Source organism: Chenopodium quinoa, unplaced genomic scaffold, assembly GCF_001683475.1.
Source record: "Chenopodium quinoa cultivar QQ74 unplaced genomic scaffold, ASM168347v1, whole genome shotgun sequence".
NCBI lineage: Eukaryota > Viridiplantae > Streptophyta > Magnoliopsida > Caryophyllales > Amaranthaceae > Chenopodium > Chenopodium quinoa.
Genome location: NW_018743204.1, coordinates 1647053 through 1662411, shown reverse-complemented (window position 1 = coordinate 1662411; position 15359 = coordinate 1647053). Strand labels below are relative to the sequence as shown.

Below are 15359 nucleotides of genomic sequence, written 5' to 3'. Positions count from 1 at the left end.
GTTCTCAACCAAACTCACCCCAATATGAAGTATAAAAGTTAAAAAAAATGTCTACACCATACAATTTATAGAATTGCCGTGTTCATAAGATGTGCTCTTCTTAGTGCATTAATTAAGTCATCCTTTTCAAAGTGCATGAAATTTCGTTCTATTAATCGGTAACCTAAGTGTCCCATGACTCCCAACCAATGAACTAATAAAGAACCTATGATTGTGATTAGTCCGTTGATTATTTAGACCACAAAATTCCTACTGTTTTTTTTAACAGCAATTAAGCATAATAATTACTCCGTATCTTTTTTTTTTTAAATGGTAATAATATATGTAGCATATAGTGCTACAAATAAATATCTTTCCTAATTTGATAATAATTTAGGAATGTATGATAAAATTACGCGTAAATTAGTGTAATTAATGTGATATCGGTTGTTTTTTTTCATTTATAACTCCTTATATATTTATATGTAGCCCTACGGGTTATGTATATGATTTTCTATTTTTTTATTATCAACTCACTTTGTACTACTACTTCTGTGTTCTTTAATTACAACGCAATGTTTCTTATTTTATATATGTCCATGCGTATTTTCAATGATATACATATCTCTAATTAGGTAAAAATTATACAAATCTAAGGGTCTATTTTTTTCATATTATTAAGTTCAGATAATTTTAGGTAAAATACAATAATATAAAATAATTTTTAGAGGTAATAAGTTTTGACAATTCAAATAAAATAAGTTCAGAATAAATAAAATTAAATAAAATAATATTAGCTAAAATTAAATAAAATAATTTGAGATGAAATAAAATAAAATAAAATTAGTTCATATAATTTTAAATATAATAAAATAAAATACAGAGTTTTATTTTATGAAAGCATAAAATTGAGATGAATCTAACAGATCCCACATTGCATGACAATATTTTAACTTAAGTTCTTTTTTGTTACTTAAATATTACATCATAGTGGGAGAGAATTATGCTTCACAACCTTAAATATAATATATTAAATCAAAAGAGTTAATATTGTGAAAATATTTATGTATCTAAACAAATCTAGATAGACCTCATATGTCTGTAGCTTTCTTATGTAAAAAGAAAAAAAAGAGTGAGATTTAGTATGTTGTGTCTATGCAGTTTGATCACAAATGCCTTATTTCAATTTTCATATTTAATTATTCAGATTCCTCAAGACTAAATAACGCCTCAATTTTATTTGAGTTCTCCAGTTTTGACTTTGATCAGTTCATTTATCAATGCAGAATTATGATAAATGGGTAATGTTTAGTGTTTTTTTTTTTTTTCATTTTTTTTTATTTTTTTTTATTTTTTGACATGAGCTTAGCAGAACAACCAAACTAAGAAAAACTAAATGTAAAAATTAAAAGAGGATAAATTACTGTTTGTTGTTGTAGCAAGAACATGGGTTCTTTCCACTGAATCACGATCCAACGTGTGGCTGCTGCACCAATCAAAACACTGCTGATGCATCGAATACGAGTAACAACCCAGCTTATGGAGATATCTGAAACCTGTAAATCTCATACACTGGACCACTAAAGTAGAGCTGACCGCATGCAACAACCTTGTGACCGCCCACTGCAATCCAGCTAGGCACGCATTCATCTCTGCTTGTAGAGCTGAGTAAGCAAGCCCAAAAGAAGCGCCTCCTAACTAAACTTGCTCCCCGTACTCTCCAAATTTTGGGCACCACCTAGAGGTGATCAACTATGGCTCGGCCTGAAAATAGGGTGGGTTTAGACAAGAAAAAAAAAAACAATTTTAGTTCAAAACCCGAACTCGCCCCGAAAAAAGGCCGAATAGCCCGTTTTGATCCGATTACCCTCCTACTTATTTGCGGATTTGGGCACGAGATATAATGTTAAGGCCGATTTTATAATCACCTCTAGCACCACCCTATCCCCGACCTGTGAGTGTGTTTATTCCATAAACCATTGATCAGAATAACCGTCGGTACTCGTGAGTTCTCAGAGTCTGACTCTTGAAGATAGCACGCATAAACCCCCACGGGTAATCCGAGACCTGTTTCGGAGGGTGAAGGGATCTAAGATGACCCTCCTCCCTTGCTGAAAAATCCCCTATTGTCGAAGTCCTTCTGAAATAATCGCTGATGTTGACAAATTTACGGCGCCCTGTTTTGAGTGTATGTCTTAGGACAATGTCTTATTTGATAATGACCCAATTTTGATACCCAACGACCCAAATACCTTACTAAGGTACCAACCAAAGTCCAATATCCATAATCCAATTTATTGTTTATATCACTCAAAAATCAAAACCAAATCAAAACAGAAGCCCATAAGATTAATGGGTTAAGTCGGTTACAAATTCCGACCCGAACCCACACTCTAAAAGATCTAAACTTAAAACCCCGCAACGTCTCTCTACTTTCTTCTTTTTCTATCTCCTTTGGCTGACTGCAGCCACCAAAAACCCTTTTTCCCCAAATCAATCGAATTCTAGGGTTTATCGACAAAATTCACAACCATGGTTCGTTTCTTTCTCTCTCTCCTCCATTAATTTGATGATGTTTACTGCAATTTGGGTGCTTCGATTTCATCAGTTTTATGACAAAACTTCAATTTTGCATTGATTTTATGTGAATTTCTGTTTTTGGCAGCCTCAAGGAGATTACATTGAGCTTCACAGGAAGAGAAATGGATACCGTCTCGATTACTTCGAGCGTAAGCGTAAGAAGGAGGCGCGTGAAGTCCATACACGCTCTAAAAAAGCCCAAAATGTTAGTCTAAATTCGTCTGCATTTTTGTTTATTTTTGAATGATTTATTTTTCATTTGTTTTGATTTTCATAATCTTGTTTCAATGGAAAAATTTCAGACTTTGGGTATTAAGGGTAAGATGCTTGCTAAGAAGAGATATGCAGAGAAAGCTCAGATGAAGAAAACGTAAGAATTATGTTTTGATTCCTCAATGTTTAGTATGTTATTAGTTAGCTTCATGAGATAGATGTTATGTTATTTGGATAAATAAAATTATGATCAGGTGAATGCCCTTAATGAGTTAATGGTAACTACTGAGTATAAAACACTCTTTTAGTTGTGGGTTTCGGGTTTATAATGATAGGATGGAAGGCATAGGCGCGTAGCCAGTGGCCCAGTGCATACTTTTGCTGCTAATAGTGTTTATCCACATTGATATTCTCGATCAAGCTTAGGGCCTAAGATTGGTGCTCTGGAGTTTTGGTAATTTTGTCAGCTTTACGGAGATGTACAAGATACTTATGTTTGTCTTGAGAGAATTGGTTATTTGAGATTGTGAACATGTAAGGTCTTATAATGATAGTGCCATCCTGATTTCATTGACTTTGTTAAAAACGGGAAAAGGTTTGTTTAATCTATAGTCTTAACCCAGGAGGTAATTGAATAATTAATGCTATTTTTTTTGGTTTGATATGTAAGGATCAAATATCGGGGAAGAAACCTGAATTGTATTGTTATTTGTTAAGAGATTGGAGAGTTTCTAAATATTTAATGAAGCATGTGAAAGTTAACTACTCTAAGTATCCATTTGTTGCATTATTTCTGATAACAGAAACGATATTGGGTATTGGTTGCTCATATTTTGATTGCCCCTCCCTCCTCTCTCTTCAATAATATATGTATTTTTTTTTCCTGTGTTGAGGTGTTTTATAACTATTGTTTCTGTGATTGTTTGTAACTTGTGCAAATCAACAGACTTAAGATGCATGACGAAACACCAAGTAGGCGCAAGGTGGATGAAGATGTTCAGGAAGGAGCAATTCCTGCATATTTGCTTGATCGTGAGCAAACAGCAAGGGCTAAGGTGGGTGTATTATGCTAGTTTCATTTCGAGACAGCTTACCTTTGCTCAACAAGTGCTAATTAATATTCTCAGAAAATTTTTCAACTGATATGATATATAATACTTTGCATGTTTTGATACGATTTTTGTATTGAGGGTAGAATTAAGCAGTCTGTGGTCAGAGCTATATGTCTTGTTTGAGAACTCTGCTCTTATCTTTCACCCTCATGACCTGGTCACTTGATATCATGGAACTGTAGAAATTTTGTTTATTGTTTAACTTGTTTTCCCCACAACCTGGGCTAAAAGCAAATATGCTATAGTGTACCTTTTGCTCACGATTTACTTGAAAATTTGTAAAATTTTAAGATTTTTGTAAATTGGTAAACAGTCTGGGCTAGAATCCATCATAGAATGCATTCAAGAACTAGTGCTATTGGGCTACTGTCTTGAAGATCTTCCTACCTAGATTTTCCTTAATTTCCAGGAATCTAGAAGAGCTGTAAACAGAGGTTAAACTTTTGCTACTGTTGCATGCTGAATTCTGTTGTAGTATATAACAGGCGGTGTTGCTTAGTCGAGAATTTTCAATTAGTTCCTGTAATAAATCCTCTTCTATAGTCTTACGGACATGGAATATGTTGCTTCTTCCTTTGGGGATTCACTAGAGGAGGAAGATAAGGGAAATTTCTCAAATGAGCCCCATGAGACTTGATTTCTAGACAACAGGGATCTGAGGTGGGGAGCAATGCCACTATTCTTCCAACTCAACCTCTATAAAGAATTTATAAATTGCTGTTTCTTTATTAGCCCTGCCCATAACCATATGATTATGGAAGAATGAAAATTTCTAGAATTCTGTTTTAAGGCTTTAGCTATGTATTAGATATAGGAGCCAAAGCTAGCCTACTTTGGTACTTGTTCACCAATATCAATCTTCTTGGTTTTTATTTTTGGGATTGGAGGTCTGAATGCTGGAAGAGGGCTCAATCATAGCAAGCATGCAACACATAGAGTTGGGTGTACCTTTTGGGTATACATTATGTCCTTGGAATTGAGTTTTCTTTTTATTGAGGGTTTGATTTTGAAAGATTACATACAACGAGGTGTTAGGCTGTTAGCAATCTTTGGTTTGAGAAAGGGGTCTCTAGGAAGTTTTAACCTAATTCAGATTATTTACTAGCTACGGAGTATTTTGATACTGAAGTATTGGAATTTCTTAATCTAACTTTTGGTTGCTAAAACTTGTTTGTGTCATGTTCAGCTTTAACGTCTTATATATTTTTGTTTGACTATTTTTTTTTTTTCTTGTTGAATAGATTCTGAGCAACACAATCAAGCAAAAGAGAAAAGATAAAAATGCAAAATGGGCGGTTCCATTACCCAAGGTAAAGTTTTTTTGTTTTCTTGTCTAATCATCCTCTATATTCTACTTCTGAGATTTATCTACTGTGAGGAACCTGTCAAATGCCAAAGCAGTTTTTTTATCTATGGCTATAACTATTTATAGTAATAGCTAGGATTTCAACCTTTTTTCTTTCCGGTTTCTATATGTCCAATTCAAGGTTTTATTTATTTATTTATTTATTTATTTACTAGTTTAGTTCCCGCGCGATGCATGGTTTTAAACATCGTGAGATTTGTTTATAAAACGGAGAAAGAAAGTTTTCTACTCCGTAATTTTTTTTTGTATACATGGTAAGTAATTTCTACAGTAGCATAATACTCGTAAAATATACAAAAAAAAAAAAAGAAAAAAAAATCACAATGAACACTTTTGAACATTGAAATATTAACATACCTGTAAAGAAAAAAGATTCGGTAGGGACAAAGGGTAAAGCATATAAACGGTTTATTAGATAAACAAAGGTAAAAGTTAAAAAAATAAAATAAAAAATAAAAACTAATGACATCATCATAGCAAATTGGCGGGAAAAATATTCATGTGAGAGTGACTTGTACAATTTGGATGAGGGATGATGTCAGCATGTTTTTTTAGTATTAGTTAATAGATTTATTTTTTTGTTTATTTATTTTTATTATTATTAGGAAAATTTGTCAAAAAAAATCTTTTAAAAGCACCATTTTGCGGAAAAAAACCTTTTAAAAGTTTTTTGGCAAAAAAAAAAAATCCGATTTTTAGCATTTTGGCTTAAGAAAACCCAAATGTGAATTTTTTTTGTTAAAGACAACCTAGTGCCTCTAATTCACTTCATTAACCTCTAATGTCTTTTAATTACCCTCTAACTCTCACTTAACTATTTAATAATTAAGTTAATTTATAAAAAAAAAAAAAACCACCCCTACCACCAGCCAGCAGCCACCCCCCTCCCTTTCCCCCTCCCCTGACAGCAATTAGGCTGCGCTGCCGCACCATTCACCACCTTCGCACCTCCATCGCAGCAGCCTCCCCTGCTCCATCTCCAGCCCAACAATACCTCGCCACCATCTCTGCCCGTAGCTCCCTCTCTTCTCACTTAAACACCAGCAACACAGCAGCCGCACAATACTGCCACCACCTCACGCCAGCAACAGCGCAGCAGCAATTCCTCCCCCAACCAACCCAGCAGCCCAGTTCGCCACCTAACCCAGCTCTGCTCGCGCCACAATCGACCACAATTCGCTATAATGAAGGAATTAGGGTTTTGAAGGTTTAACAATGGTGGAAAAAGGGGAGGGTTGTCCGAGTTAGGGTTTTGGGAATTCCGGTCGAGTGGGTGTGGCTGGGGTGGTTTTTGTGGTTGAGGTGGTGGGGTAGGTAGGTTGTCAGGGTTAGGGTTTAGGGAGGGGGTCGGCCGATGGTGGAGGTGGGTCGCCGAGGGTTCAGGCCGTTTGGAGGTGGTGTGTAGGTGAGTTGTCGGGGTTTAGGGAGGGGGGAGGGTTGCGGTGGAGTTGGGTTGCCGGTGGTGGGAGCTGCTGAGGGAGGGGGTCGGCCGATGGTGGAGGTGGGTCGCCGAGGGTTCAGGCTGTTTGGTGGTGGGTAGGTGAGTTGTCGGGGTTTAGGGAGGGGGGAGGGTTGCGGTGGAGTTGGGTTGCCGGTGGTGGGAGCTGCTGCTAGGGGGAGGGGAAAGGGAGGAGGGTGGCTGGGCTGGTGGTTAGAGTGGTGGTGGTGGGTTTTTTTGTTTTTTTTTTTTTTTTTTTTGTTTTTAATTTATAAATTAATTTAATTATTAAATAGTTAAGTGAGAGTTAGAGAGTAATTAAGTGAATTAGTGGTAATAGGTTTCTTTGAACAAAAAATTCTTAACTTTGGGTTTTTTTTTTTTTTACGATAAAGCTTTTAAAAGGTTTTTTTTGGCAAAATGGTGCATTTAAAAGATATTTTTTGACAAATTTTCCTTTTATTATTATTATTATTATTATTATTATTATTATTATTATTATTATTATTAAAAAAAAAAATTATGTTAGGTTGTTGATTGTCAAATCTTTTTCTTTTCTTTTCTTTTCACTAGATTTTACTCTCTATCCTAATATCAGACTGGGGTTTGAGATTGCCATTATGTATTTTTATATGAAAAAAAGAACGTTTTCAACCATCTTTCTTTCTCTCGCTCTCTTTCTCTGATCTCTAGTGGTTGAAGTAAAGTTGGGGAATATGGTAGACTTGCATTCTCAGTAGGTCCTAACTTTGTTTTAAAATTTCTGTTCCTCAGGTTAGACCAGTTGCTGAAGATGAAATGTTTAAAGTTATAAGGTCCGGGAAAAGGAAGAGTAAGTATTTATGAAGTGCTTTCATATATTTGTTAGATTCCATTGGTTTAACCATTTGCTGTGTGTATGAAGGATTTTTTCTAGTAAGGTAGTAACGAAGTGGTGTTATGTTGAATTTTAGCAGTTCTATTGGTAGTAAGTGTAACAATTTTTTCTCTTACAGCCAAGCAATGGAAGAGAATGATAACAAAAGCTACATTTGTTGGTCCCTCGTTCACTAGGAAACCACCAAAGTATGAACGATTTATCCGTCCATCAGGATTGCGTTTCACCAAGGCTAATGTCACTCATCCTGAATTAAAATGTTCATTTAATCTTGAGATCATTGGAGTGAAGAAGAACCCTAATGGTCCGATGTACAGTTCACTTGGTGTTATGACCAAGGGTACTATCATTGAGGTACAGTTCACTTGCTGCATAATTTTTAGGTACTTACTGGCTTACTGCTAATGCATTTTGCTAATTCGTTTGCTTTGTAAAATCTCTAGGTCAATGTGAGTGAACTTGGTCTGGTCACACCAGCTGGGAAAGTAGTATGGGGTAAGTGATACGTTCAAGTTTATTATTTTGGAGGATAATTTGATGAAATCTTCTTGTTGACTACTACCTTGTGTTTCCTTCTCTTTTCTCACCTTAATCGTGCTTTTGTGGGTGGTTTCAGGGAAGTATGCTCAAGTGACAAATGACCCTGAGAATGATGGCTGTATAAATGCTGTTTTGCTAGTTTAATCAGGTTGTTAGGTCTCGGGTCGATGAAATCACCTGTAATTTTGATAAAATATCACTATTAAGTGGATGCTCAATGTTAAAGAAAGACACATTTATGATTTAGTTTTTTCTTTGGTTCTATATGCTCTCTAATCACGAGTCCTAAACTGTATCGTTTTACATGGATTAGGTCAAATTAACCAGGTTAACTATATTTTAATATTATTCGTCGCTTGTTTTGTTAAGTTGAAATTATGATCGAATGAATATGTCTTGCCTTTTGATCTAGTTGGCCGCGTATGCTTCAGGTGATGTGTACCTTTATAAAACATGAAAATTTAAAATGTTAAATATAACAATCTAAATTTTTGCCGTTTCGTTAAAAATAGTTTCACCTTTCTATAAGATCTCTTATTAAGGGATAGTATTATACGGAGTAGTAATTTATATCATAGATGATGAGTGGCAACAGTACTAGTAATACTTCGTAGTGTTGTACCTTAATGCTAATACAACCCTTACAATTTTTCAAACTATACTAATAAATTACTACACAATTTTATTACTCAGTACCATTGGCGCTTAATTATAAAGTCTTGGTTGGCACAATGCATTTCTTTAATCCGTACAGGGCAGCAATACCTACATGAAAAATAAAACCATAAGAGATTCAGTATCAATACAAAAACATGCAAATTTACGAGGGATTGAATTCATTATCAACAACCTATGATAATTATATTCTGAGACAATACCTTACATGTGCAGTAATAGCTGGCAAAATAATGGGAGACTTTGTAACGACTGTTATTGATTTTTGGAACAAATTATATTAAAAAAAAAAAAAAAAAAAAAAAATCTTAGAAAGAAGGGATGTAGTGGTGACTTAGGAATGATACATAGGCAAGCAAAGCAGAAAATTAGAATGAGGGATAAACATAGGAAAGAAGTTTATGATGATTTTTAGTAGTTCAAAGAATTGCTTTTATTATTTGGATACATAATCTAAAGCACATGTAGAGAAATACTTAAAATTCATAAACCAACAAATTAAAATCGTACTTACCATCCATATGCTTTTATATGGGTCTAGCGCATTGTCTTTTTTGCTTTCTCCTTCCCCCTCTCCTTCCCCTTGCATTCTTATCTTCCTTGCGCAGGATATTCATGAACAGTTTATGAAGATGCTTGCAATACCATTCTCTATATCTCTTGATGTAGAGAAGATGCCCAATGAAGATCGTAATCCCAACAGGAAACCCGACTTCAGCACCCATCAACATCCACTCCATTTCGTTCTTTGTACTCCAATCTGATCCTTCTGAAGAGGTAGGTGGAGTTGCCCTCGAATCTGGCTCTGTCAATGGCGGGCCGTACGATGCTTGGTTGCCTTTATACGAAGATGCATCGAATGACTGAAGTTAAGTGCTTGTTGGGATCATTCCTGTTAGTTTGTTGAAGGATAGGTTTAGATAGCTAAGGAAATTTAAGTTTCCAAGCTCTCCAGGTATCTTCCCAGTTAAGGCCTTACAAGAAAGATCCAACGATTCAACCTGACTCAAATTCCTAAATGATAATGGAATATGGCCCCAAAATGAGTTGTGAGAAAGGTTGAGCACTACAAGAGCATTTAGATTTCCCAGCTCTCTTGGAAGCTCTCCATGGAAAGCATTGTTTGAGAAGTCAATGCTAGTGAAAGTTATCAGGATGTATTGCAACGCATAGGAAAGACCTTTGAAGTTGATTGTCACAAAATTTTGATAGTATGTAAAGGATACATTACTTTGCAGATAGCTTGAGTCTGTTTGCACTTTAGTTGTGCTAGCCATCATTGATGTCCACTTAAGAATCATCGGTGCTGTTAGTTCACTTTCAAAATAATTGGAAGCTAAATTCACAATTTGAAGTTGTGGCCAAATTGAGGGGCTCTCTAGGCACACCATTGTTCCATGGAAGTTGTTGGATCTAAGGACGAGAACTTTTAAGTCGGACAAGCTTTTCAAGTGACAAGGAAGGGTGTCGTAATCTATTGTTCCCCAGATCTAATATTAGTAATGCTTTGCAGTTGGCAAGTGATCCAGGCATCCGTCCTTGCAAAAAATTCCCATTCATATGGAGAGTTTGTAAGCTACAACCTTTCCAGCTAGAATGTATTAGGGATAGCACCGAACGGAATGGACGCAGATGATGTGCCAGATCTACTTACAAATCTACCATCTCTATCCTTACGCACATCTACTCTATGCGTCTCATACATATCATCAAGCCTCTGACTGAATGGACCGTAATCATCATATGGTCCACTCTTATTGTCCATCCCAAGCACCACATCCTCATTGGCGTCCTCCTCCTCATCACCATCATCATCTTCATCCTCCTCAGAATAGTGAACCAGATCTCTGCGAGTCGAGACCGAAATACCACGGGATCTAATATGTCTGGGCCCCGAGCTCTCCATTGAGTAGTTTCTACTTCTAATAACATCCACACTCTTCCCCGCATCAGGTCGAAAATGCGATACCTAACTCCATTTAAATAACGAAAAATACTAGCAATCGTTATTATTATTATTATTTATATTAATAATCTATTTTTTTAAGTACAAACAACAAAATTTAGGAATAACTAACCAAAAAAATATCAAATAAACAAAAAAATAGTAACAAATTGACATAGAAAAAAATTACAAAAAACTGAAAAGAAAATATAAACAAAAAAAATACATACAAATGGAAAAAAAAAAACAAAAAATTTAAAAATAAATATAAACATAAAAAAAAATTAATAAAAAAATACAACAGAATTGAAAAAAAATATAAAAATAAACAAAAAAAATATACAAATAACTGAAAAATAAATATAAACATAAACCAAAAAAAAATAAAATCTGAAAAAAAAAATATAGACATAAAAAATTTTAAAAAAAATATATAAAAAATTGAAAAATAAATGTAAACATAAAAAAAAAATCTGAATTTTTTTTTACAAATAACGGGAAAAAAATAATAAAAAAAATTAGTCGGCGTCCCAGCCCCACGGCGGCGGCGGCTGGACAGGATGCCAAGGCCACGGCGGCGGTGCCCACGCAAGACGCCACCACCGTGGCCCTGGCGTCTCGCCCAGCCGCCGCTACCGTGGGGTTGACGTCTTGCTGGGACGTCAGATCCACGGTGGTAGCGTCCTGCTTGGGCGCCGCCGCCGTGGGTTTGGCGTCCCAGCCAAACTCCCCGCCGCTTTGAGATTTTTATTTTTTTTATTTTTCAAATAAAAAATACCTTGCCATCGTGTAACCGCCTTTTCTTCGCTTTCGCTGCCGCCAATTCCTTGCCTTGCCGCCTCGACATTGTAGTTTGAAATTTTTTTTTAGAGAGAGGTGATGAGAGAGTAGAGAGAAGATGAGAGTGTGAGAGATTTTATTTTATTATTATTATTATTATTATTATTATTATTATTTTTTTTTTTACATATAAGGGCTAAAGTGTTAATTCAGCTAAAATTTGTGAGCTTTATGTAAAGATTTGCGGACGATGTTTAGCAATTCACCACTACTATTTTTCCTAATAACAAACATACTAATTCAAAAAACTACCTATTTTATTATATTATCCAATAAATTTCTTTTTAGATTCCCCAATAGTACAAGGAATCTATATTATAATTGCACATCTTTTTCCTAACTTTTGAGCACAACGCTTGAATACTCAAAACACAAATTCTTATAAGTGGCTGACCACATTGTGTGGCCAGCCATCATAAGGGTTACTTCGTCAGTGTTATAGGTGTTACTTGGTCAGTGTTAAAGGGGTTATTTCGTTAGTGTTATAGGGTTACTCGGTCAGTGCTATAGGGGTTACTCGATCAGTATTACAGGGGTTACTTAGTCAATGTTATAGGAGTTACTTTGTTCTTTTATAAGTGGCCACACGATATGGCCAACCACATACACACAAGACGCGCTGAAAAATAAAAATAGTAGAAGTTTTGGAGTTTACTTTTTTAAAAAAATAAATTAAAATCAGAGAATTTTTTCTTAAGAATTTAAGACCTCTATAACACTAAACGCGTAACCCCTATAACACCGACAAAGTAATTCTCATAATAGCTGCCCACACGATGTGGTCGGTCACATATAATATTTAGTCACAATATCAAAACAACTTTCTGTAGTTGAAGTATAATTTTGTTATTAGAGTTTTTTTAATATCTTTTTGTAAAATATATATTTCGTGCATTTTGCACGGGTACGCTCCAGTTAGTTTAAAATAAAATTCATTGTGACATTATAAAAGCTCATAAGAATTATTTTTTTTTAATGAAATTTTTAATATATTGGTCAATATGTATAATAAGGTCATTATGTTAAAATTAGGGTCACTGTGTTCAACATAACGTCGTACTTTAGGTTTACAATAACATGAAATGTCACATAAGTTTTAATAAATGTTACTATGTTAAAAATAAGGTTACTATGTTAAAATTAGGTTTACTATGTTCAATATAATGTCAATTGTGTGTGTATATAAACCCATGTCCAGAAAGTGAGGAATAGCTCAAGTGGTTAGGCTTCCCTCCCAATTTCAGGAGATCTTGGGATCGATTTTCATCTCGCCCTTGTGGCTCTCTAAACACCAAAAAAAAAAAAAAAAAAAACTCATGTCCACAATAATATTATTGTGGACCAGGTCCACGCAAGATTATCTGAAATGTTAATGGTTTTTAAAGACCGAAATATTACATGCATAACATACGACCATATTCTTGCAAGAGTCGTTGAGGAAGCGGAATTGACATCATAAGTCGCTTGAATTTTTCTATGGCCGCTTCTATGGCTACCTTGTACATTTGGGTATTCATAGGGATGTTAATGGGGCAGGTTGGGTCGGGACGGGGCGGATGTTGGCATTCTCATTTCCATTTCCATTCCCGGCTAAAATTTTTATACCCATCCCCGCGACGGATCTAAAATTCATCCCCATCTCCGCTCCGGCGGGTACAATTCCAAAACCATCCCCACCCACCCCCTACTTGGATATCCACTCCCACCTAAGACCCGCCTAATCCCCGCCTCCAAATACACAATCCTACAAAATTAATAAAGATTACAAAATGAAAAATTATTGTTAATATTACACAACTTTTTGTTCATAATATAAGTGTATTACAAATTAAGTACTATATTTACTATTTTATTTTACATAATTTTTTTTTATAAAATAGTATAAAAGTATATAATTTTGTTTTTAAAAATATATGGATGGGGCGGGTGGGGATGGGACGGGTACGAAGTGGGGCGGGTGGGACGGGGTGAGGATGGGGTGGGTACAACCTTAAAATCCACCCCCGCCCCATACCATGGCGAGTATGGTTTTTATCCTCATCCCCGCCCTATCACCCGCCAAACCAAGACCCATCCTCACTTCATTGGGGCAGGAATGAGACGGATCTTCTACTTAACTCGCTCCACTGACATCCCTAGATATTTATATTATTCTTTTATATTAGTGTTTAATCACTATTTTTAGTCGAACCAATTAAGATTTAAAACCAAACCATTTTCTAATATTCTAATCTAAGCTTAGCAATAGATTCTAGGCAGAGTTCAAAAGTCTAAAGAAGGTATTTGATTGACAAGCCACAAATTGATACAGGCATATATCAACCATTTACATATTCTAACAAAATTACTTCTGCATATGATTTTGCTATGAAATACAAGTATGATATGATGAAATAAGTCTAAAAAAAGAAGAAATTTCTCTATCAAATATTTATTTGCTTCTTTTTAACTGAATGTTTAATTTTAACATGTCTCACACATTTCTCTTAAGGGGGTATTTGGTTCATTAAATTGGAATGAATTGGTATGAAATCTCATACTAAAGAGGTATGGATTATTCTAAAATCCATACTAGTCTAAAGTTGTTTGGTTTAAATATTGGAATGGATTATATGGTTCATTAATAGAATGGATTGTGAATTTTAGGGGGAGAGGTTGGTATGGGATACCATAGGCATGGGGTAGAGTTAGAATCCCTTGGGCATGACATTCCATACTCAATAAAAAAGCTAAACCAAACAAAAAAAATAAAAAAAATAGATGGAATGGATTCCAACCCATTCCAAATAATCCAGTTAAATGTAGGGTTGTTCATGGTACGGTTTAGTGCGGTTTAAATCCCAAACCGCACCAAATCAAACAGCACTAATAACCAAACTGCACCGCAAGTGCGATTTGGTGCGGTGCAGTTTAGCCAATTTTTTTTTTAAATTATAAATATTTTTTTTTTTTAAAAAAACTTACTCCTTCCGTCCCCTTTTGTTTGTCACTTTTGAAGGAAAATCACGGGAATTAAAATGGAGAATGTGAAGTAATGAAAATATATGGGAACAACAAATAAAGCAATAAAAGTGCATGGAAAAGAGACATTTCCAATTAAAAAAAGTAATTAAAGTACATGGGAAAGAGAAATTGAGAGATTCCAGAGTGTAAAACATTAAATTAGTCAAAAGTTGGCACAATTTTTATGGCAAATGTTAGGGTAAAATAGGAAGAGGACTCAATGAGAATAAAAAAATGAGGGTATAAAAGTCTTTTTATGTATCTTAATAATAACGAAAATATAAAATGTGACAAACATTTAGGGGCACCTAAAATGGCAAAAGTGACAAACAAAAAGGGACGAAGGGTGTATGTTATTTTGTGATTTATAACTTATAATTCAAATATTAAACTTTTTCTAACCTTTAATTAGCTAATAGTAAAAAAATTACATCATATTTTAAAGTTTTTTAATATATTTTTTTTAATAAAAATAGTATAAAAATGGTCTAGCGGTTTGCGGTTTGACGGTGTAAACTGCAAACCGCATCAAAGTGCTGTTTATGGTGCGATTTGGTCTAATTTTTTTTGAAAACTGCACCAAACTGCAAGTCATTTTTGGAAACTGCAAATCGCAAAATTGCGGTTTGGTACTGTCTAGACCGCACTCTAAACAACCTAGCCATACGACCCCTAGTTGTGTTTTGTGATTTCTAGTAATGAAATATTAGAAATACTTGTGTGAGGCCTTATTATATTTGCCTCGATATATAATTCCAATATACTCTTTTTGTTTTATTAAGAGCATCACT

The 15359-nt window shown here is 34.9% G+C and overlaps 2 protein-coding genes across 2 annotated transcripts; one reads left to right on the top strand and one right to left on the bottom strand.

The window, feature by feature from the left end:
• Positions 1-2370: 2370 nt before the first annotated feature.
• Positions 2371-8480, top strand: LOC110733859 (ribosome biogenesis protein NSA2 homolog). The gene is made up of 9 exons (XM_021913933.1): positions 2371-2514; positions 2645-2764; positions 2862-2929; positions 3719-3827; positions 5126-5194; positions 7463-7520; positions 7684-7919; positions 8009-8060; positions 8182-8480. Exons 1-9 carry the CDS (start codon positions 2512-2514, stop codon positions 8247-8249), a joined length of 783 nt encoding a protein of 260 aa, XP_021769625.1. The 5' UTR covers positions 2371-2511; the 3' UTR covers positions 8250-8480.
• A 1169-nt stretch (positions 8481-9649) lies between these two features.
• On the bottom strand, positions 9650-10171 carry LOC110733969 (receptor-like protein 12). The gene has a single exon (XM_021914036.1). The coding sequence runs from the start codon at positions 10169-10171 to the stop codon at positions 9650-9652; it is 522 nt and encodes a 173-aa protein (XP_021769728.1).
• Between the last annotated feature and the right edge of the window lie 5188 nt (positions 10172-15359).

What these genes read in the sequence shown, in the direction of transcription:
- LOC110733859 (XM_021913933.1), top strand. An exon ending in AAAGCTCAGATGAAGAAAAC is followed by an intron (nt 2,930 to 3,718) that starts GTAAGAATTATG and finishes GCAAATCAACAG; the next exon opens with ACTTAAGATGCATGACGAAA. An exon ending in AGCAAACAGCAAGGGCTAAG is followed by an intron (nt 3,828 to 5,125) that starts GTGGGTGTATTA and finishes CTTGTTGAATAG; the next exon opens with ATTCTGAGCAACACAATCAA.
- LOC110733969 (XM_021914036.1), bottom strand. Translation starts at nt 10,171, where the DNA reads ATGGTGTGCCTAGAGAGCCCCTCAATTTGGCCACAACTTCAAATTGTG.